Consider the following 23,379-nt stretch of genomic DNA (forward strand, 5'->3'; position numbering starts at 1 on the left):
GGGATTACAGGCGTGAGCCACCGTGCCCAGCCGCCAACTCGGTTCTTAAATATAATTAATAAAGAGCTTTAATGACAAAAGAAAATTGGTTTGCTACAAAACCTACAAAATTTATATACTGTTCGTATGATCAATGGCATTCAAGATATTTCCTTTCCAGATAATGATATACAGTAATACATTCCCTCCCTTCACAACACTCTAGTAGAGTGAGAAACAGAGACTAAAGGAAAGACAGAGCCTCCAGACCAGCAATAGAGCCAAGTCTACTAACATAATCCCAAATCTCATTACAAGTCAATTTATATGGAAGATAGTGAAAACTGCCAAGGAGGTCGTAATTGTGGTGAGCTACAGTACTGCTAACTAGGAAAAGCAGAGATAAAAAGAAAGCAAGGCATCCCACTCCAAGCCTGCAGAGCAAAACACCAATAGGCATGAAGAAATCTTAGACATCCAACAACTTCAACCAAAACATGATTTTGTTTCTGTCAACATAAACAGAAAAAGCATGTTTAAAAAGCTAAAAATATACTCCTAAAACCCATGGGTGAATGAGGGAGTCACTGGTGACATTTTAATTAGAAACAAATGACAAATGCAAGGACTATGTATCAAAACTCATATGGTTAAGCTAGGCTGAAATGCATTTATAATACAACTAAAATGAGACTTGCATTCAACTTAAAGTAGTTAGAAAAAAGAGCAATATATAGACAGAAACGTTAATGTAACCAATCTTAAATCTGTCCCTATCTTTCCTAAACATTTATGGTCAGAATATATAGAGAACTCTTTCTAATAATAAATTATATATATATACACACATACATATTTCTTAATAGACACATAAGAAACTATATATATATCCCCATAGGAAATAACCCCATAGGAAAAAAATGGATCAAGAGAAAACTCAAATGTCCAAAAAACACACAAAAGGATGCCCCAAGATCTATCTATTGTCATATGGTGGAAATGTTGAACTGCAAAACTATCTTGAAGAGAAAACATGGCAACATCTAATACAGCAGCAGGATCATCCCCTATAATCCAACAATTCCATTCCTAGATACTCTAGAGAAAATACTGCACGAGTGCAGACAGAAAAGTGCATATTCACTTTAATGTGTATTAGAAATCTACCAAAATGTATCCTGATGGCAGAATGGATTATGGTATATCTTCAAACTGGATAAATATATAAGCAGTGAAATTAAAAAACTTACAGTTACCTTTCACAATACAACATCAAAAAAGGAGAAACAGGCAACCAAGAAGAAGACAGGCAGGGCATGGTGGCTCACACCTGTAATCCCAGCACTTTGCGAGGCCAAGGCAGGTGGATCACTTGACGTGAGGAGTTCGACCCAGCCTGGCCAACATGGTGAAACCCCATCTCTACTAAAAATACAAAAATTAGCCAGGTGTGGTGGCAAATGCCTATAGTCCCAGCTACTTGCGTGGCTGAGGCACAGGAATCGCTTAAACCCAGGAGGCAGAGGTTGCAGTGAGCCGAGATTGCGCCACTGCACTCCAGCCTGAGTGACAGAGCAAGACTATATCTTAAAAAAAGAATACATATAGTATTAATCCTATTTATGAACTTATTTACATATGTTTTACAAACAGACAAAACTATACAGTAATACCAAGGGTCAAATAATTTCAACTGCAATTCCCTTATTTGAAAAAGTATGGGTAGTTTTGTTTTGTTCTATGATACCCATGAAATTTAACGTACATTTTGAAAGAACTGATTCAGTGGCAGATTAATTTTGCTCTGGGTCTCTTCAAACCCCACCCCTACAGGTCTCCCTTTACCACCACCACACCAATGCTTTTTAAATAAACCTCAAGAGTATATAAGTATACAACCTTACCTCCTCCTCCGGAGGTTTAGAAGCAACAAAGCGTGTTCTTTCTCGTCTCATCTTGCCACCTCCACCACCTACTCCAGAAGATAAACCATTGGCTGCAGGCAAACTGAAATTTGGATATGAAAAGCCACTGGCAAATAAAAAGAAAATTAAAACAATTGATATATCTATTGTGGTCCATAACTTGTTAACTAGAACCGCTAACAAGTAAAAAAAAAAAAAAAAAAAACAGCTGAACGTGATTCTAAAATCTTAGATTTCTTTATATAAGGTTTCTGTTCTTTGATTTTAATCTTCAAAAAGGTACATGTAAATCAAATACAGACCTTACAAGTTAAATATAAAGAAGTATAGCTGTATAAGAAATGACAGTACCTTTCTCGTTGTTCTCTATTTTGTCCGGGTGTCATATTTTTTTCATATCCAGTCTGCAGGGGAAATACACACATATTTACGTTTGCTTATTTGTTGTAATTTTCTTAGTATCACCTTGCTTCCTATTAATTTTAATATTTAGAATCAGGAATTTGATGGCTTTTTAGTTAATGAATCCTGAAATTTGAAATTAGACCCTGCCTTCTGAATGGTAACCAAGAGTTACAGTGAGATTATATATAAAAAATGTCAGTGAGCACAACCATTATTTTAACAAAATGGTAGTATATAGACAATACACTCACTAACCTAACCACAAAATTACTTTTACTTATCCCTCTTTTTGTCCTGTTAATTGTGCAACCAAATATACAAAGATATTCCTTTCGAAATAGCTCCCTACAACTTAAAGAATTAATACTTCCACTGAAAGGAATCAAGACTTCTTGGAAAAATGGCTGATTACAGGGCTGGGGCAGGAAATGCATGTGATGAGCCTGAATTATCTTATGATATCAAAAACCAATTAAGTGCTCAAAAAGATACAGGCAAGAATCATCAATAATGCTAACACTAGTGGCTTAAAAGAATATAATTGGGAAGTTTCCTTCCCACAAGATACTTATTCATTACGAAAGGTAAAATAGTAATTTTACAGTAGAGAATCCTCACAGACCCACTTTATGTAATAACCACACTGCCAGGAATGGGACAAACTGGTAGCCTGTGCCTTCTGAACAGTGAGAACAGCTTAGCAAACTCCCTCAATGGTCTTCACTGCCAAAAGCACGTAACTGAAATCTAATCATGAGGAAACATCAGACAATCATAAAACTGCAGAACATTCTACAAAATAATTGGCTTCTATACTTCAAAATTATCAATATTGTGAAACACAAAACAAGAACAAAAAACAAAAGGAACTGTTCTAGACTAAAGGAGATGAAGAGACATGACAACTAAATGCAAGACATGATGTTAGAATTTTTTCTTTTGGGCCAAGTGACAACATATAAATAGAATCTGTAGATTACAGTGTTGTGCCAATGTTAAGTTTCTGGGTTTGACCACTGTTATGCATTATGTAAGGGAACTCCTTGTTTATAAGAACACAGAGAAAAAGAGCAAATGTAGTAAAATGTGAAGTTCATGAAATTTTTCTTGCAAATCTGTAAAAGTCCAATATTATGCTAAAAAAAAAATACACACACACACACACACACACACACACACAGAGAGAGAGAGATATTTTTTGAGTCAGGGTCTTAGACTCTGTCACCCAAGCGAGGGTGCAGTGGTGCAATCGTAGTTCACTTTAGCCTTGAACTCCTGGGCTCTCACGTGATTCTCCTACCTCAGCCTCCTGCCTTGCTTGGATTACAGACACACATCACCACATCTGGCTAATTTTTTTATTTCTTCTAGAGACAAGGTCTCGCTATGGTGCCTGGGCTAGTCTTGAACTCCTGGCCTCAAGTGATCCTTCTGCCTGAGCCTCTCAAAGCACTGGGATTACAGGCATAAGCCACCATGATCACCCTATGTTCAAAATATTTTTCAAAATTTTAATGTTAACTTAAAAGTATGGAGGGAGATAAAGCAAATATGACAAAATGTTAATGACTGGTGAATCAACATAAAGAAGTACATGGCAAATCACTGTACTAATCTTTCTAAGTTTCAAAGTTTTCAATAAATTGAGTTGTTAGAAATGAGATAAAATATAAGTAAAGGCATAAACAATAAGGTGTTAAGTAAACAAAATAAACACAAGTTAAATGACACAAAAAACCAGACAAACCCAGATTATGGGACATTTTATAAGACAACTGGCCTGGTCTCTTCAAAAACCTATGATCCAGCAATTCTATTTCTAGCTATAAACCCAAGAGAAATAAAAACATGTCCACACACACACACACACACAAAACTTATACATAAATGTTGATAGGAGCATTATTCATTACAGCCAAAAAGTAAAAACCACCCCAATGTCCTTCAACTGATTAATGGATAAAACAAAATCTAGTATATCCATACAATGAAATATCTACAAAATCTAGTATATCCTTACAATGAAATATTATTCAGCCATAAAAAGGGAAAAAATGAAGTACTGATACATACTACAACACGAATGAACCTTGAAAACATTATGCTAAGTGGCTACTAACGGGTATGGGTATGATTTCGATGGGTGGGAGAGATGGTAATACAAATGTTCTAAAATTTACCATTACGATGGCTTAACAGTTGAACAACTCACAGACACCACTTTATTTATAAAGTGTTTTCCAAACATGCTAAAACCAATGAATTGAAAACTTTAAATAGGAGAATTGTATGATATGTGAATTATCTCAAGAAACAGAAACCAGTGTGGCCAGGGTGAGGGTTTGAGGTCTGGAACAACAAAACCAAAAGCAGTATCTGAACCTTGCTCGAGTCCTGGTTCAAAAAAGCAATTATGAAAAACATTTCCATATGGACTGGATATTAGATAATTTTAAGGAATTAGAATTAATTTTCTTAGATGGGATAATACAGGACAAAGTACTTAGGAGATGCATATCAAAGTACTTAGGGTTCAAAAGATAATGTCTGAAATTTACTTTCAGATAGTTCAACACGAAAGAAACAGATTAAAGCAAATCCGGCAAAATTATTTAACCTAAACAATGAGTACATGCTAGAGTTTATTAGTCAACACTAACCTAAGATCTGATGAAGGTAGCGGCCAGGCGCGGTGGCTCACATCTGTAATCCCAGCACTCTGGGAGGCCAAGGCAGGTGGGTCACTTGAGGTCAGGAGTTTGAGACCAGCCTGGCCAACATAGTGAAATCCTGTCTCTACTAAAAATACAAAAATTAGCTTGGTGAGGTGGCACACGCCTGTAGTCCCAGCTATTCGGGGGGCTGAAGCAGGAGAATCACTTGAACCTGGGAGGCAGAGGTTGCAGTGAGCTGAGACCATGCCATTGCACTCCACCCCTGGCGACAGAGTGAGACTCCGTCTCAAAAAAAAAAAAAAAGATTTGATCAAGGTGACAGCTATTTTAAAAGCATCCCGATTCATAATCATCACTAATTCACAACCTTTATGTGTTAAACAGTTGCTAGAATACAACGGTAGTTATATTTTACATTATTTAGTCTTACTTATTCTAATCAATATTCAAAGACTGGTAGAAATATACATATACTCACACTGCACTTTTTATCTATTCTTTGATTAGTCTTCCTGAATTCACCAGAAGGAGTCAGAGATGGTTTAAAATAAACACTTCGATTTGTTGCTATGGAAAGTGGCTTTGGGGTCATAAGTCTCTGAACAGGAGGACACTGAGAATCCACCTTACAGGTAAACAGAAATCAAAGACATTTATTTTCATATAAATCAATGATTCATATCTAAATTTTGACAATAGCTAATGTGACCTAAAGACCATGAGTATTTCCTAGAGAAATATACAGTAGATACAAACAAATAAGAAGAAAAACTGATAATAATGGAACCTAAGGTATGTATCTATTCATATACATATGTACATAAATATACACACATGTAATTCTAAAATGGCTTCATGGATACACTATATTTCATTCCAGACTTAATGACTTTTCACACACATGCATGCATACAAAATGAACTATATTCAAAACAGCACTACAGGTCAAAGCATTTACAGAGTTTTGTTTTTGTTTTTTAAGAGACGGACTCCTGCTCTGTCATCTAGACCACGGCTCACTGTAGCTGAGACCTGGGTGATCCTCCCACCATAGCCTTCTGTGTAGACAGGCGTGCACCACCGTACCTGGCTAATTTTTTTGGTATTTTTTTGTAGAGATAGGGTCTCGCCATGTTGCCCAGGCTGGTCTCGAACTCCTGGACTCAAGCAATCTGCCTGCCTCAACCTCCCAAAGTGCTGAGATTACAGACATGAGGCACCTCGCTTGGCTTTTTTTTTTTTTTTTTTAATGGAGACTAGGTCTTGCTGTGTTGCCCAGGCTGATCTCAAACTTCTGGGCTCAAGTAATCCTTCCGCCTCAGCCTCTCAAAGAGTGCTGGGATTACAGGCATGAGCCACTGCACCTGGCCCAGAGTGAATTTTAAATGCATGAACTAAAATGTACTTTTGTCACATTTTCCCTGAATTACTGTCCATAGTTTTTGAGCTGCAAATAAGATATTTTAAAACTAGCTATGGGCCAGGCGTGGTGGCTCACGCCTGTAATCTCAGCAATGTGGGAGGCCGAGGCAGGTGGATCATTTGAAGTCAGGAGTTCTAGACCAGCCTGGCCAACACGGTGAAAACGTCTCTACTAAAAACGTAAAAATTAGCCAGGCGTGGTGGCATGCGCCTGTAATCCTGGCTGTTCAGGAGGCTGAGGCAGGAGAATCGTTTGAACCCGGGAGGCAGAGGTTTCAATGAGCCGAGATTGTGCCACCGCACTCCAGCCTGGGAGACAGAGCAAGAGTCAGTCTCCAAACAAACAAAAAAACTAGCTATGAAAATATTTTAACTCCCAAAAATGTGACCAAATCCCTCTCCAAGTTATTTCCCCCATTGTTATTTAAATACCAAATCAAACCAAAAATCTTACAATGTAAGTCTAAATGGTAAATCACTGTTAAGACTTCCAAACTGTAAAATGAACTCAATTTATTATATAAGTACACACCAAGTGTTTTGTTAACAACAGTCCTTTGCTAAACTGAAACATAGTAAAAATCCTGTTGGTATAAAACCACTATAAAGCCAAAAGCTTCTAACTCTGTCCAAAGACTGTAATCCTATGAATAAGGTCCTTTCATTCAGCAGCAGCTGTGAACAACATTGGTTTCCAGGGCAAAGCCTCTGTATGGTTACTAACTCTTCCCTAAAACCTCTTCGCAAATGTGACCTTACATACAACTCAATAAGAGAGTCTATTTTGTAGACTGTTCTGGTAACATCTGTGAAACATGAGCTATGATACTGTATTCTGGCTTTTTATTTCTTAGCACCCATTAATAAACTTTTATGGATACGATACTCAACCATTAGTAAAACTGTTATTGATAAGAACTTACATTATGACATAATTTTAAAATTTCACCTATTATAAAATAACCTGATATAAATGAGGGGTTGAGAAAAGCTAGTAGCTTAAATTAATCCCATCATAGAAACTACTAATAGATTCCTTCTTGCCTAATTACAAATGTCTAGGTAATTCTAAAAATTGAGAAGCAACACTCTTCCAATAAAAAGTTCAATATTAGCTTTCTTTGCATCAGAATTTCATTACAGATAATAATTTATCAACATCTTAGTAAATGCAATTAATTCATAAAATTATAATTTACATAATTACTTTTGAGGAACTTGGTATTATAAGAAATGCTTTCAAAAGAAAAATCTAGGCCAGGCACGGTGGCTCACGCCTGTAATCCCAGCACTTTGGGAGGCCAAGGCGGGCGGATCACGAGGTCAAGAGATCAAGACTACCCTGGCTAATATGGTGAAACCCCATCTCTACTAAAAATACAAAAAATCGGCCAGGCATGGTGGCAGGCGCCTGTAGTCTCAGCCAGCTGGGAGGCTGAGGCAGGATAACTGCTTGAGCCCGGGAGGTGGAGGTTGCAGTGAGCCGAGACTGTGCCACTGCACACTCCAGCCTGGGTGACAGAGCAAGATGCTGCCTCAAAAAGAAAAAAAAAAAAAAAAAAAAGAAAAATCCAACAGTCTGCTTTCCCTGAAGGATGAAGGATGCTTAACCAGCTATAAATAAACTAACAAAAGATACCTCTTTAACCCAAACTATCAAACATTGTATTTTTTTCCCACAGTAACCTCCAAAGTTAATTTTAAGCAAATAGGATATACTAAAAGGGCAGCAAGATACAATGATCAACAGTATTTTGTTTGGCTGATGAGAGATCTGCCTAATTGAAATTCTACTACACACAATAGATTTCATAAAATTTTGGTTAATGAGGAAAGTATACAAAGATGATGATGTGTAATGAGGACTTTAGTTTACTGATTTTTTTTTTTTTTTTTTGAGATAGAGTCTCACTTTGTCTCCCAGGCTGGAGTGCAGTGGCGCGACCTTGGCTCTCTGCACCCTCCGCCTCCCGGGTTCAAGTGATTCTCCTGCCTCAGCCTCCGGAGTAGCTGAGATTACAGGTGTGCACCACCACACCTGGCTAATTTTTTTTGTATTTTTAGTAGAGACAGGGTTTCACCATGTTGTCCAGGCTGATTTTGAACTCCTGACCTCAAATGATCCACTGGCCTGGGCCTCCCAAAGTGCTGGGATTACAGGCATAAGCCACTGCACCTGGCCGATCACTCCTATTTTTATTTATCAAAAGGTAACAGTAAGCCACAAAGTCTGTCAAGATCCTGAAGATGGAAATGCTGAATAACTCTCCCCCCTCCAAAAAAAAATTGGATGAGTATCTACCACATATACAACACTCTCCTGAGGCCTGCAGAAGAGAGTAAAATGTCTAAGTAGAAGAATATTATTCTTCAGGGTCAGGCACAGTTGCTCACACCTTAGTCCCAGCACTTTGGGAGGCCATGGCAGGCAGACCACCTCAGCTCAGGAGTTTGAGACCAGTCTGGCCAAAACGGTGAAACCCTATCTCTACTAAAAATACAAAAATTAGCAGGGCATGATGGCGTGTGCCTGTAATCTCAGTTACTAGGGAGGCTGGGGCACGAGAATTGCTTGAACCTGGGAGCCACAGGTTGCAGTGAGCCAAGATGGTGCCACTTTACACCAGTCTGGATGACAGAGTGAGACTAAGACTCAAAAAACAAAAAAAGACTATTATTTTTCAAACATGTTCCCTAATGTCTAAACTAAATCCAATTTGTATACTTGTGAACTTTAAACACAACAAAATCACAGACAGGTTAAATAACTAAATGCTAAAGAAGTTTTACCTTTTCTCTTTTGGCCTGAAAATCTGTGATATCTATCCCACTCCTATCAAGAGGCTGAAAAAAAAAATACTATTAGAATAGATGGGGAGTTATGAAAAATACCTTTTTTTTTTTTTTTTTGAGACGGAGTCTCACTCTGTCGCCCAGGCTGGAGTGCAGTGGTGCGATCTTGACTCACTGCAACCTCTGCCTCCCAAGTTCAAGCGATTCTCCTGCCTCAGCCTCCCAAGTAGCTGGGACTACAGGCGTGCACCACCACACCCGGCTAATTTTTGTATGAACAATATTTTTTAAAAAGGTTTAAATCTCAACTTACAGAATTCAGTGGAGAAGAAACAATGGATGGAATTCTTTTTGCATCCTGTTAATGTTGAAAAAATAACAAAATTAAGATTTTTCAATAATATCAAGTTTTGTTACACTCCTGTATTAATTGTGATTTTAAAAATTTACCGCTAAAGGGCTTGACATCTTCTCTAAAGACTGCAATATTCGCCGAGCTGTTGAACTGGTCACACCATAAGACTGTGCACTGAGTTGCTTAGCTTTCATTTGTCTTCTAACTGGTGCCTGTAAAGTAAACCCTATATTATTTGTTGCAACATAAAATCTAAGGCACATATTTCATGCAGTGAAAATATTTACAAGATAAATATTTACAAGATAGAATGGATGTCCAAAGTAAAACAGGATTTAATGCGTTAACAGCAATTTATCTTTGGGTGGTATCATTAAAAGTTCAATTTTTTTCTTTATGCCTTTACTGGAAATCCAATTCTCTGATTGAGAAATTACCTTTACAATAACAAAAGAATGATAAGACAGCATGCACCATTCTAAAGAAAAGTATGGGCCAGGCACGGTGGCTCATGTCTGTAATCCCAGCACTTTGGAAGGCAGAGGTGGGTGGATCACCTGAGGTCAGTAGTTCAAGACCAGCCTGGCCAACATGGTGAAACCCCGTCCCTACTAAAAATACAAAAATTAGCTGGATGTGCTGGCGAGCGCCTGCAATCCCAACTACTCAGGAGGCTGAGGCAGAAGAATCGCTTAAACCCAGGAGGTGAAGGCTGCAGTGGGCTGAGATTGTGCCACTGCACTCCAGCCTGGGCAACAGAGCGAGACTTAGTCTCCAAAAAAAAAAAAAAAAAAAAAAAAACTATAGGACTCAAAACTAGCAGTAAGAGAGTAAGCACATATCCTACACTTAAGACTATTCTATGACTCACAGGCTTACATTATTTTAACTTCTACTAACATGCTGAACTATTTTAACTATTTTTTTTCTTTTTTTCCTTATTTTTTTTTATTTATCTTTTATTATTTTTTATTATCTTTTTCTTTAGACGGAGCCCAGGCCAGAGTGCAGTGGCGCGATCTTGGCTCACTGCAAGCTCCACCTGCCAGGTTCACGCCATTCTCCTGCCTCAGCCCCCGAGTAGCTGGGACTACAAGCACCCGCCACCGCGCCTGGCTAATTTTTTGTATTTTTAGTAGAGACAGGGTTTCACCGTGTTAGCCAGGATGGTGTCGATCTCCTGACCTCGTGATCCGCCCACCTTGGCCTCCCAAAGTGCTGGGATTACCGGCATAAGCCACTGCGCCTGGCCTTTTTGAGACAGGGTGTCGCCCTGCTACCCAGGCTGAAGTGTTGTGGCATAATCATAGCTCGCTGCAGCCTCAAACTCCTGGACTCAAGTGATCCTTCCATCTTGGCCTCCCAAAGTTCTAGGATTACAGGCATGAGTCACCGTGTCCAGCCTATTTTGACTTTTAAAAAAAATTTGCCGGGCGAAATATTTGCCAGGCACAGAGGCTCACGCCTGTAATCTCAGCACTCTGGGAGGTGTGAGGAGGGCGGATTGCCTGAGCTCAGGAGTTCAAGACCAGCCTGGGCAACACGGTGAAACCCCGTCTGTATTAAAATATAAAAAATTAGCTGGGCGTGGCCGTGTGTGCCTGTAGTCCCAGCTACTCGAGAGGCTGAGGCAGGAGAACTGCTTTGAACCCAGGAGGTAGAGGTTGTGGTGAGCCGAGACTGCACCACTCTACTCCAGCCTGGGCAACAGAGCAAGACTCTGTCTCAAAAAAAAAAAAAAAAAAAAAAAAAAAAATTAAAGAGTACTACACGCTAGCTTAAGCTTTAGAAAAAGCTCTCTACGTACTTACACCATTCTGTTAATCCCTTCGTTAATAACAGAATACTGTCCTGCACCAACACTCAGAAATAAGTCTCATAATTACTGTTAATTATATATGGGAGAATAATCAGGAAAGCAAGTACGACATCTAAAAACAAGACAAAAATCTTCAAATATAGGCATTTCATAGTCACTGCTGCCAATATATGTATATAAATACAACTGACTTTTGTATATTGACCTTGTATCCTGTGACCCTGTTAAACTCGCTTATTAGCTGTGGTAGCTTTTTTTGTATTTTCTTTGGATTTTTCTATGTAGATAAGCATGTTATCTGTGTACAGGAATAATATTACAGGAATAATACCCTTTCCAATCTGCATGTCTTGATTTTTGTGTCTACTGCGCTGGCTAGCACCTGCAGTATGATGTTAAACAGTAGCAGTGATAGCAGACATCCTTGCTTGCTTCCTCATACCATTAAGTATGATGCCAGATGATTTTTCTGTCAATGCACTTTATCAGGTAGAAGGATCTCAACTATACCTAGGTTTGTTCGAAAATTTTTATCATGACTAAATGTTGGATTTTTAAAAAATATTTTATATATCTATAGAGATGTTCATGTAGTACTCTTTAGATTGTTTACATAGTAAATCTCATTAATTTTTTATTTTTTTATTTTTTTTTTTAGACAAGAGTCTCAGTCTGTTGCCCAGGCTGGAGTGCGGTGGCACAATCTCGGCTCACTGCAACCTCCGCCTCCCAGGTTCAAACAATTCTCCTGCCTCAGCCTCCCAAGTAGCTGGGATTACAGGCACATGCAACTGCAACCGGCTAATTTTTGTATTTTTAATAGAGACAGGGTTTCACCATGTTGGCCAGGCTGGTCTCGAACTCCTGACCTCAGGTGATCTAAGGCCTTCCAAAGTGCTGGGATTACAGGCATGAGCCACCACAGCCAGTCTAATCCCATTAATTTTCATATGTTGAGTCAACCTTGCCTTCCCAGGATAAACCCCACTTGATCATGATGCAGTTTCCTTTTTAAATTTGTTGGATTCCATTTACAAATATTTTTGTTGAGAAGGTTTGTGTCTATAATTCATGAGAAATAATAGTCTGTTGCTGTCTTCTAATGTCTTTGTCTGATTTTCGTCTTGGGGTAATAACGTTGGCCTCATAAAAGGTACTGGGAAGTGTTCCCTACTCTCCTACTATACATGAGTTTGTGTAGAATTGGTATTATTTCTTTCTTAAGTGTTTGGTAGGATTCACCAGGGAAGCTATCTGAGCCTGAAGCTTCTTTGCTGGAACGTATTTTAAATTATGAACTCAATTCATTGAAAAGATAAAACTATTCAGGCTACATATTCTTGACTAATACCAAATAACAAAAGTCTAACAAATAAGTCTAACAAAGTATGTTCAAAATCTGTATGCTGAACACTACAAAACACTGATGAAAAAAATTTATAAACCACCTAAATGGGAAGATATACCATGTTCATGGTTTGGAAGACTCAATTTTGTTAAGATGCCTATTCTCCCCAAATTGGTCTTTAGATTCAAATGCAATCTCAATCATGGCTGGACACGCTGGCTCATACCTATAATACCAGCACTTTTGGGAGGCCAAGGTGGGCAGATCACCTGAAGTCAGGAGTTCGAGACCAGCCTGGCCAACATGGTAAAACCCTGTCCCTACTAAAAATACAAAAATTAGCAGAGCATGGTGGTGTGTGCCTGTAGTTCCAGCTACTTGGGAGGCTGAGGCAGGAAAATTGCCTGAACCTGGGAGGTGGAGGTTGCAGTGAACTAAGATCATGCCACAGCACTTCAGCTTGGGCGACAGAGCAAGATCCCATCTCAAAAATAAAAAAAGCAATTCCAATCAAAATCCTAGCAGACTGTAGAAACAAGCCAATTTTAGGTTTTTATAAAAAGCAAAGGACCTAAAAAAGCCAAAACAAGCTTGAAAAAGAACAAAATTGGACTACTCACATCACCTAATTTTAAGACCTACCGGAAGCCTACGGCAATCAAGACAGCACAGTTGGCAAAAGGAAAGACACACAGATCAATCGGCGGGCGGTGGGGGGAGGAGGGATGGTCGAAAGTCCAGAAATAAAGACATGTGAACTGGATTTCAACAAAGGTGCAGGCCAGGCCTGGTGATTCATGCTTGTAATCCGAACACTTTGGGAAGCCAACACAGGAGGATCGCTTGAGCCCAGGAGTACAACACCAGCCTAGGCAACTTAGTGAGACCCTGTTGCTACCAAAAAGAAAAAAAATTTAGCTGGGAATGGTGGCATACGCCTGTGGTCCCAGCTACTCAGGAGGCTAAAGTGGGAGGATCACTTGAGCCCAGAAGGTTCTGGTTGCAGTGAGCCATGATCGTGCCACTGCACTCCAGCCTGTGTGACAGAGCAAGGCCCTGTCTCGAAACACAAACACAAAACAAAGATGGTGCAAAAGCTATTCAATGAACAAAGAACAGTCTTTTTAACAAATAACACTAGAACAATTGCACACTCATATGTCAAAAAAACAAAAAACAAAAATCAAAAAACCTTGACCAGGCACACCTGTAATCTCAGCACTTTGGGAGGCTGAGGCAGGAGGATTGCTTGGGCCTAGGAGTTCAGGATCAGCCTGAGCAACATAGTAAGACTCCTACCTTTAATTTTTTAAAAAACCTTTTTAATTTAGAAAATAAAATGAACCTTGACCAATACCTCATACCACACACAAAAATTTACTCAAAATGAATCACAGGCATAAATTAAAACCTAAAACTATAAAACTTGTAGAAGAAAACATAAGACAAAATCTTTGTGACATGGGATTAGGTAAAAATGACTCAGATACAACACCAAAAGCATGAAACCATTAAGAATACGCACACACGCACACAAAAGATGTCATCAAAAGCAAAACTTCCGGTCGGGCGCGGTGGCTCACGCCTGTAATCCCAGCACTTTGGGAGGCCAAGGTGGGTGGATCACGAGGTCAAGAGTTCGAGACCAGCCTGGCTAAGATGGTGAGAAACTCTGTCTCTACTAAAAATACAAAAATCAGCCAGGTGTGGTGGCGGGCACCTGTAATCCCAGCTACTCAGGAGGCTGAGGCAGAGAACTGCTTGAACCCAGGAGGTGGAGGGTGCGCCACTGCACTCAAGCCTGGACGACAGCACAAGACCTGTCTCAGAGAAAAAAACAAAAACAAAAACTTCTGCTCTTCAAAAGAACTTCTGCTCTTCAAAATACACAGAGAATGGGAGAAAATATTTGCAAAACATAAAGTATTTGTACCCTGAAAAATGAACTCTCTCAAAATGTATTAATAAGAAAATAACCCAATTTTTAAATGGGTGGAAGATTTGAACAGACACTTCACCAAAGATATTTCACCAAAAGATAGGCTGATAGCAAATAAGCACCAAATAAACACATGAAAGGACATTCAACATCATTAGTCATTAGGGAAGTACAAATTAAAATCACAAGTTGGGGTTACCACTACATGCCTACTAGAATAGCAAAAACAAACAAAAAACCTGACACCACTAAGTGCTGACAAGGATGAACAGCAACTCTTATATTACCAGTCAGAATGAAACCTGGTACCAGTCACTCTGGAAAACGGTTTGGCAGTTTATTATATAGTTTACTGTATACTTGCCATATGACCCATCAATTCAACTCCTAGGTATTTGTATTTACCTGAGATGAAAATGAATGCTCACAAAAAACATTCATAGCAGCTTCATTCATAATTGCCAGAAACTGGAAACAACTCAGTGTCTTTTCACTGGTGAATAATAAACCAACTGTACTAACCATACTACTCAGCAATAAAAAGGAACTATTAAAAGATGCAAAAACAGATGGATCTCAAATGCATTATGCTAAGTAGAATAGCCAGACTCAAAAGGTTACATATGACTAAACGTATATGACATTCTGGAAAAGCCAAAACCACAGAGAAAGAAAACAGATCAGTGGTTGCCAGAGGATGGCAGGAGGAGGAAGGGTTGACTCAAGAGATACATAAGGTAACGTTTCGGGGTGATGAAAATGTCTGATCAATATTTGATTGTAGAAGTGGTTATATACATAATAATGTTTTGTTAAAGCTCAAATACTCTAAAACAATGGTAAATTTTAGTATGTGTAATTTATACCTCATTTAAAAAAAAGAATCACATTTCTTGAGATACACACACGTATCTAATACATAAAACATTCACTTAGGTCTAAAATAATGTTTATATACCCTAAATGAAAAAAATATAAGCTATAGCTGTTATTTTCCCAAAGAACAATATTAAATCAACACTACTGGCCGGGTGCGGTGGCTCACGCCTGCAATCCTAACACTTTGGGAGGCCGAGGTGGGCGGATCACAAGGTCAAGAGATCGAGACCATCCTGGCCAACAGTGAAACCCATCTCTACTAAAAATACAAAAAATCAGCTGGGCGTGGTGGCATGTGCCTGTACTCCCAGCTACTTGGGAGGCTGAGGCAGGAGAATCGCTTGAAACCAGGAGGCGGAGGTTGCAGTGTGGGCTGAGATCGTGCCACCGCACTCCAGCCTGGGCAACAGAGCCGAGACTCCATCTCGAAAAAATATAAATAAAAGAAAAATAAAAAATAAATCAAAACTATTTTTTTGAGCACAAGGTAATTTATTATCCAGTTAAAGTGAAAAAAAAAAAAAAAAAAAAGGTCATCAATCCTTCTATTGCAACCTACCTGATAAGGTGTATTTCGTAGCTTAGACTGTCTTACAGCAGCTGCTGCCCCACCATACGTTGTTTTTCCAGGATAAAAAGGAGAATCTCCAAGCTGACTGGTTTTAAGGATTGAAGAATTCCCAAGTGACTGCACAGAAACACAATGATAAATTATAAGCCATATGAACTCCACTGCAGGTGGAGGTTGCAGTGAGTTAAGATCGTGCTGCTGCACTCAAGCCTGGACAACAGAGAAAGACTCTTGTCTCAAAAAAAAAGAAAAAAAAATTATAAGCAATAAACACTCAAAACTAATGTGATTAAATCCAACCCAGTTAGTACTCACAGGGGAAAGTGTTCCAAAGGCAGACAAGTTGAATGCTGGTTTTTTTGAGCTGGTGGCAGTGTGCTGTGAGAGTGAGTGAGAACGTTCAGCTTCTGGGGACCACAGAGGTGGCAATGAAGTGTTCTTTGAAACAGTTATATCTGAAACAAAATTACATAATCCATAGTAATAACACCAATACAAGATCCTGGATTTTTATAAATAGAAAATAAAAATTACAACCAACTCAGAAAAAAAAAAAACCCATAAAATTTAATTTTACTACCCAAATTATGTACTACCACATGTCAAGAATACCTTTATCAGAAGCTCTTGAAGAAAAACCACTGGTAGTTGAGATGTTATCATCATCATGCTGAGAGGTAGAATCTTTAATTTCCTTTACAAGGGAAAATCCCGAACTGCCAATTGGGAATGCCGAGGATGTAGATGGCTGACAGTGTAATGCAGGGGATTCCAACATGGAGAAATTCAGATGGCTCCGATGAAGAGAAGGCCTTGTTAACACATCTGGATAATTTGAAGCAGTACTAGTTGTTGAAGGTTCTTAAAAGAAAAGCATTAATATTATGAATATACAACTTAGAGCAATACACTACCACAAATGGTTTTTACTTTAAGAAAACACATTACAGTATATAATAGCTTCAATTCAAATCACTGGGGCATCCCATAATAAGCCCAATATAACATACTCCTAGGCAAAACAAAGTTTCAACTAACTAAAATTAATTTAAATAAGAGCTAATTTTTTTAAACCAGTAACAGTGATGTGATATGATACAACAGTTGAAATACAACTATTTTTTGCCAGTTGATTAAACCCATTCACTTTTTTGATGGTGTATTTTGTAATACAGAAAGTAACTTGTGCCTTATAGTCCTGTCATTCTGAGACCATAAAAAAAAGTTTTACCCATATTTTGATACTGTTGGCTTTTATTTCAATATGTCTAATCTTGACTCCCACCTGAAATTAGTTATGATGCAGGAGTAAAGAAAGGATTCGGCTTCACTGTTTTCCAAATGGTTAGCCTGTTTATAACCTAAGGTAATCTCTTAAATAAGCCATCCTTTCCTCAATGATTGAGAAGCCACTGTTACCATATACTAAACCATACTAAATTCCGAGAGTCTTTATTCTTCCCTTCCTCTAATGATGTATCTTTATACTTCCGTACGAGTACCAAATGTTTTAAATATTATGCTTTAGAATAAATTTAAGGCCTGTTGAAGTTACTCCACCCCACCTTCCCGTTATTAAAATATTAAATTATTAAAATAAATTATTTTTCAGAATTTATTTGTCTTCAGGGGCATTTTCAAAAACTTTAGAATTGTTTCTAAAGTTCCCAAAAAGAGGCTTCCAGTTAGGATGAACAAGTGGGACCAGACCAGTCCTTCTACTGTAAACAATTGTAAGACTGGAGAAAAAATATGAAGCTACTACTGCTTTCAGACAGTGGAAAACAGCACAAAAAAAAAACTCACAAGGTGAGCCCTACGATTACCCAGCTCTCTGTCTAGGAACATTTTCAGACCTTGAACAGAGACCTAGAGTCAAGTAAAACAGAGCAGGAAGAAATCAGAATTTAGGGCACTGGAGAGTAGAGAACTGTGCAGAGAGGGTCTCCCAGAAATCCGCATGGGAGTGTCCAGTGAGCAGACAGGCTGTACATACCTATATCAAGACCACCTAAGCCTTACGCAGCAGCTGCTATGCAGTTGAGAAAACAGAGACACTAGACAGTGTACCGTGCTAGGGGAAAAAACAATGCTGAGGACTCTTCAAGTTTTAGGGCTGCCAGAATTTAGAGATCTCATTAACAATGGCATTCAGCTGATATACCAAAAGGTTTGCCCTTAAAAATAAGGAATAAGTATATAACTAAAACAAGACCTACTACAGATCTCTCCTAAAAAGCCACAGGGAAGACAGAGCTTGGAGGCTAAGGCCCACCACATTGGGAGACTTAGGAAACACCCTGGACTTTCCGCAAATATACATTAACACAGCACAAAACTACATCTACAAAAGTTCAAAATTATCATTAACTGAACTGCCTGCTGAAAACAAGAACCAACACTCTTCAGAGGAAGATGACAGAACCAAGAGTCTCTACAAATTATCATTCAAAATGCCAATATAGTCAAAACTCAATGTATAGAAAAAAGAAAACTGTGATCAATGCACAGGGGTTGGGGTGGGGGAGAGTAGGTGTTAGAAACTTTAACCAAAGGTAGCAGACAAAGACCTTAAACATTTAGCATTACAAGACTTTAAAGCAGCTATTTGGAATATGTTCAAAGTTCCTAAAAGAGCCTTAAAATTATTTTGACTAGGATCACACTGAATTTAAGATTTTTAAAAAGAGCTGATAGCATTCCCAACACTGCTTTCCTACCCACCTTTCCTTTGGTTCAGATCTCCTTTATGTCCCTCAGTGGAACTTAAGAGAATTTCTCCTAGAGTGTCACACACTTGTTGTTAAAGTACATAATTTTTTTTTTCCTTTTTTTTTTTTTGAGACAGTCTCACTCTGTCGCCCTGGCTAGAGTGCAGTGGTGTAATCTCCGCTCACTGCAGCCTCCACCTCCCAATTGCTTGATATTGCAAATGGGATCCTTTCTTCTTTTGTGTTTTCTAACTGGCTACTGCTTAAATAAGAGAGTCGTTAGGTATTTTTCTTTTTTTTTTTTTTTTGAGACGGAGTTTTGCTCTTGTTGCCCAGGCTGGAGTGCAATGGCACGATCTCGGCTCACCACAACCTCCGCCTCCCGGGTTCAAGTGATTCTCCTGCCTCAGCCCCCCGAGAAGCTGGGATTACAGGCACGCACCACCATGCCCAGCTAATTTTGTATTTTTAGTAGAGATGAGGTTTCTCTATGTTAGTCAGGCTGGTCTCAAACTCCCAACCTCAGGTGATCCGCCCACCTCGGCCTCCCAAAGTGCTGGGATTACAGGCGTGAGCCACTGCGCCCGGCCGTCGTTAGGTATTTTTCAATATTAACTTTGTGTCAATTGCTTGAGTTTTCTTATTCTAACATATTACCACGTCCCCATAACTGATTACATTCTTAATATCTAGAAGTGGTGGTGATGGACTTCTACCTTATTCCCAACTTTAATAAGATTGCTTCTAATGTTTCACCATTAAATATGATTCTGGGCTGGGCACAGTGGTTCACACCTGTAATCCCAGCACTTTGGGAGGCCAAGGTGGGCAGATGACTTGAGGTCAGGAGTTCAAGACCAGACTGGCCAACACGGCAAAATCCCATCCCTACTAAAAATACAAAAGTTACCCGGGCATGGTGGCACACGCCTGTAATTCCAGCTACCTGGGAGCCTGAAGCACGAGAATCGCTTGAACCTGGGAGGCAGAGGTTGTAGTGAGCTAAGATCTTGCCACTGAATTCCAGCCTGGTTGACAGAGCCCTCTGTCTCAAAAAAAAAAAAAAAAAAAAGATTCTGGCCTTTGGTTTGAAAAACTGACATGTTGAGGAATAGTTTCTAAACTCCAAATAGAAATAGTAAATTTTAAATTTTAGCAAATGTCTATTTACTAAAAAGCAAAAATAAGATCATTTTACCTAGTAACATGGTAAACTATATTAAACGCTGAATGATTTACTTGCATTCCTTGATTAATGTTCTCCTCAGTAAGCATTTTGTGATGTGCTGCTAGACTGTAATTGCCATTCTGTAGTGTTCTTCTGTGTGCTATCTTCCTAAAAAATTGTCTCGGCTGGACACAGTGGCTCATGCCTGTAGTCCCAACACTTTAGGAAGCCAAGGCAGGAGGATCACTTGAGCCCAGGAGTTAGAGATCAGCCTGGGCAACATACTGAGACTTCATCTCTGCTAAAAATTTTAAAAGTCAGCTGGGCGTGGTTGCACACACCTGTAGTCCCAGCTACTCAGGAGGCTGAGGTGGGAGGATCACTTGAGCCCAGGAGTTCAAGGCTGCAATGAGCTATGATGGCACCACTGCATTCCAGCCTGACAAACAAAGCAAGACTATCTCATTTAAAAAAAAAAAAAAAAAAAGTCTTAACAAATATTTTACAGCTTAAGCAATACAAAACAATTCTGGATTATTGAGTTCCAAAGTACTATAACAAAAAAAAGCCAGTTGCAGATAAAAACACTCAACAAACTAAGACTAGAACGAAACTACAACATAATGAAGTAAAAAATCATGTTTGCAGATGATATAATCTTACATGTAAATAACAGTGAAGATTCAGCCGAAAGCTCTTACAGCGAATTTAGCCAAGAACCAGGATACAAAAATCAACACAAAAAAATGTGTTTCTATGCACTAATAATGAACAATCTGAAAAGTAAGAAAACAATTTCATTTATAATAGCATCAAAAAGAATAAAATATTTAGGAATGAACCAAGGTAAAAGATTTGCACATGGAAACTACAAAACAGTACCGAAAGAAAGAAAACAGAAATGGAAAAATATCCCACGTACATGGACTACAAGACTAAATATTGGTAGGACATCAATACTATTCTAAGCAATCTACAGATTCAATATAATCTCTATCTAAATCCCAAAGACATTTTTTGCAGAAATAGAAAACCCAGCCTAAAATTCATATGGAATCTCAAGGAACCTCAAAATGCCAAAATAATCTTTAAAAACAAGAAGTTGGAGGTCTCAAGCTTTCTGATTTTAAAACTTATTACAGAAGTACAGTAATGGAAACAACGTGGCACTAGTGAGAGAGAACAGGAGGTGGGATGTGGTTTCTCCCTCACATATATATTTTTTTCTTCTCTTCACAAAATCCACAAGACTACCTCACTGATGTTACACATGCTAACCCTGAGGCTTTAGTCACACAAAGAAAACAGCCATTCTTCGGTGCTCTCATAATAGGTAACCATACCTTTTAAAGAATTCCAGGAATTGGTCTTAGGAGATCCAAAATCAAACCAAGGTTGCAGAAAGTCCACCTCAGGAAGGAATGCAAAATAACTGATTTACAGCATTGTTGCCACCGGCCAGACCACTACTCAAGATAATTACCGCAACCAGATATGCTGCCTTGCGTACCCTACCCTGCAGGTGCTTTGCCCAGCCCAGCCTGCATACCTTACCCCATGTCAATTCCTGCGCTTTGCCTAATAAAAAAAATTCCCACTGGCTTTTTCCAGGAAGCCGGGAGGAGGATCCTTGAGCCTCACCTCCATTGTTTCCCTTGCGCTCAAGCACAAGCCCTGAAATAAAAGTCCTGTCTGGGTAATCTGCTTGGCTACGTGTTAATTTCCATTACATGGGAAACCAAAGAGCCTGTGGTCTGTAATACTGTAATAAAGAAAGACAATATAGACCATGGACGTGAACACAGGGCCTAGAAATAAACTACCATATATGATCAAACGATCTTCAACAAGGATTTCAAGACCACTCAATGGGAAAAGGACAGTCTCTTCATTAAATGGTTTTGGAAAACTGGATATCCACATGAAAAAGAACGAACTCTTATCTTGAACCATATACAAAAATTAACTCTAAATGGATTAAAGACCAAAGTATAACACCCAAAACTATAGAACTTTTAGAAGAAAACAGAATTTCAGGACATGAGATTTGAAAATGATTTATTAGGTACGACACTAAAAGCACAGGCCACGGAAGCAAAAACAGACAAATAAGACTACATCAAATTTAAAAACTTTTACACATCAAAGGATGTAATCAACAGAGTAAAAGGTCAACCTACAGGATGGGAGAAAATATCCACAAATTATATATTGATAAGGGACTAATATCCAGAACATAAAAAGTACTCCAACCCCCAGTGAAAATGGCTTTTATCAAAAAGGCAATAGGTGAGAATGTAGAGAAAGGAGAATCCTTGTACACTGTTGTTGGTGGGAATGTCAATTAATACAGCCATCACGGAGAACATCAGTGAGGTTTCTCACAGAAACTAAAAGTAGAACCACAATATGATCCAACAATCCCACTGCTGGGTATATATCCAAGATAAAGGAAACTAGTATATCAAAGAGATAATCTGCACTCGCAGCACTATTCACAATAGCCAAGATACGGAATTGACCTAAGTATCCATCCACAAATGACTGGACAAAGAAACTGTGCTACATATACACAATGGAGTATTATCCAGCCATTAAAAAAAAGAATTAAATCTTGTCATTTGCAACAATACAGATGGAACTGCAGAACATCACATTAAGTGAAATACGCGAGGCACAAAAAGACAACTATCACATGTTCTCAAATGTGACAGCTTTTAAAAAAAAAAAAAAACGGACTCAAAAGAACTCGTGGAGACAGAATAGAATGACGAATACCAGTGGGCAACTCATGGAGACAGAGAACAGAATGATGGTTACCAGAAGGCGGCTCATGCCTGTAATCCTAGCACTTTGGGAGGCCGAGGTAGGTGGATCACAAGGTCAGATCGAGACCATCCTGGCTAACATGGTGAAACCCCGTGTCTACTAAAAATACAAAAAATTAGCCAGGCGTGCTGGCGGGCGCCTGTAGTCCCAGTTACTTGGGAGGCTGAGGCAGGAGAGTGGCGTGAACCCAGGAGATGGAGGTTGCAGTGAGCTGAGATCATGCCACTATACTCCAGCCTGGGCGACAAAGCAAGAATCTGTCTCGGCCGGGCGCGGTGGCTCACGCTTGTAATTCCAGCACTTTGGGAGGCCGAGGCGGGCGGATCATGAGGTCAGGAGATCGAGACCATGGTGAAACCCCGTCTCTACTAAAAATACAAAAAAAATTAGGCGGGCGTGGTGGCGGGCGCCTGTAGTCCCAGCTACTCGGAGAGGCTGAGGCAGGAGAATGGCATGAACCCGGGAGGCGGAGCTTGCAGTGAGCCGAGATGGTGCCACTGCACTCCAGCCTGGGCGACACAGCGAGACTCCATCTCAAAAAAAAAAAAAAAAAAAAAAAAA

At 39.1% G+C, this 23,379-nt stretch overlaps 1 protein-coding gene across 4 annotated transcripts in view; it reads right to left on the reverse strand.

Annotated features, from left to right (window-relative positions):
* NUP153 (nucleoporin 153) overlaps positions 1-23,379 on the reverse strand; it is a 95,611-nt gene that overhangs the window by 45,603 nt on the left and 26,629 nt on the right. For 3 of the 4 annotated variants that reach the window (XM_032141717.2, XM_032141716.2, XM_058432027.1), the window contains 9 exons: positions 16,723-16,971; positions 16,426-16,565; positions 16,099-16,227; positions 9,650-9,766; positions 9,513-9,557; positions 9,197-9,250; positions 5,463-5,609; positions 2,256-2,308; positions 1,884-2,010 (listed from right to left, as the gene is read on the reverse strand). In XM_032141717.2, the coding sequence (XP_031997608.1) occupies positions 1,884-2,010; positions 2,256-2,308; positions 5,463-5,609; positions 9,197-9,250; positions 9,513-9,557; positions 9,650-9,766; positions 16,099-16,227; positions 16,426-16,565; positions 16,723-16,971 (1,061 nt within the window). The remainder of the gene's footprint in view (positions 1-1,883; positions 2,011-2,255; positions 2,309-5,462; positions 5,610-9,196; positions 9,251-9,512; positions 9,558-9,649; positions 9,767-16,098; positions 16,228-16,425; positions 16,566-16,722; positions 16,972-23,379) is intronic. The other variant, XM_032141718.2, reaches the window with a different exon arrangement.

The sequence above is a fragment of the Hylobates moloch genome, unplaced genomic scaffold (genome assembly GCF_009828535.3).
Source record: "Hylobates moloch isolate HMO894 unplaced genomic scaffold, HMol_V3 SCAFFOLD_20, whole genome shotgun sequence".
Lineage (NCBI taxonomy): Eukaryota > Metazoa > Chordata > Mammalia > Primates > Hylobatidae > Hylobates > Hylobates moloch.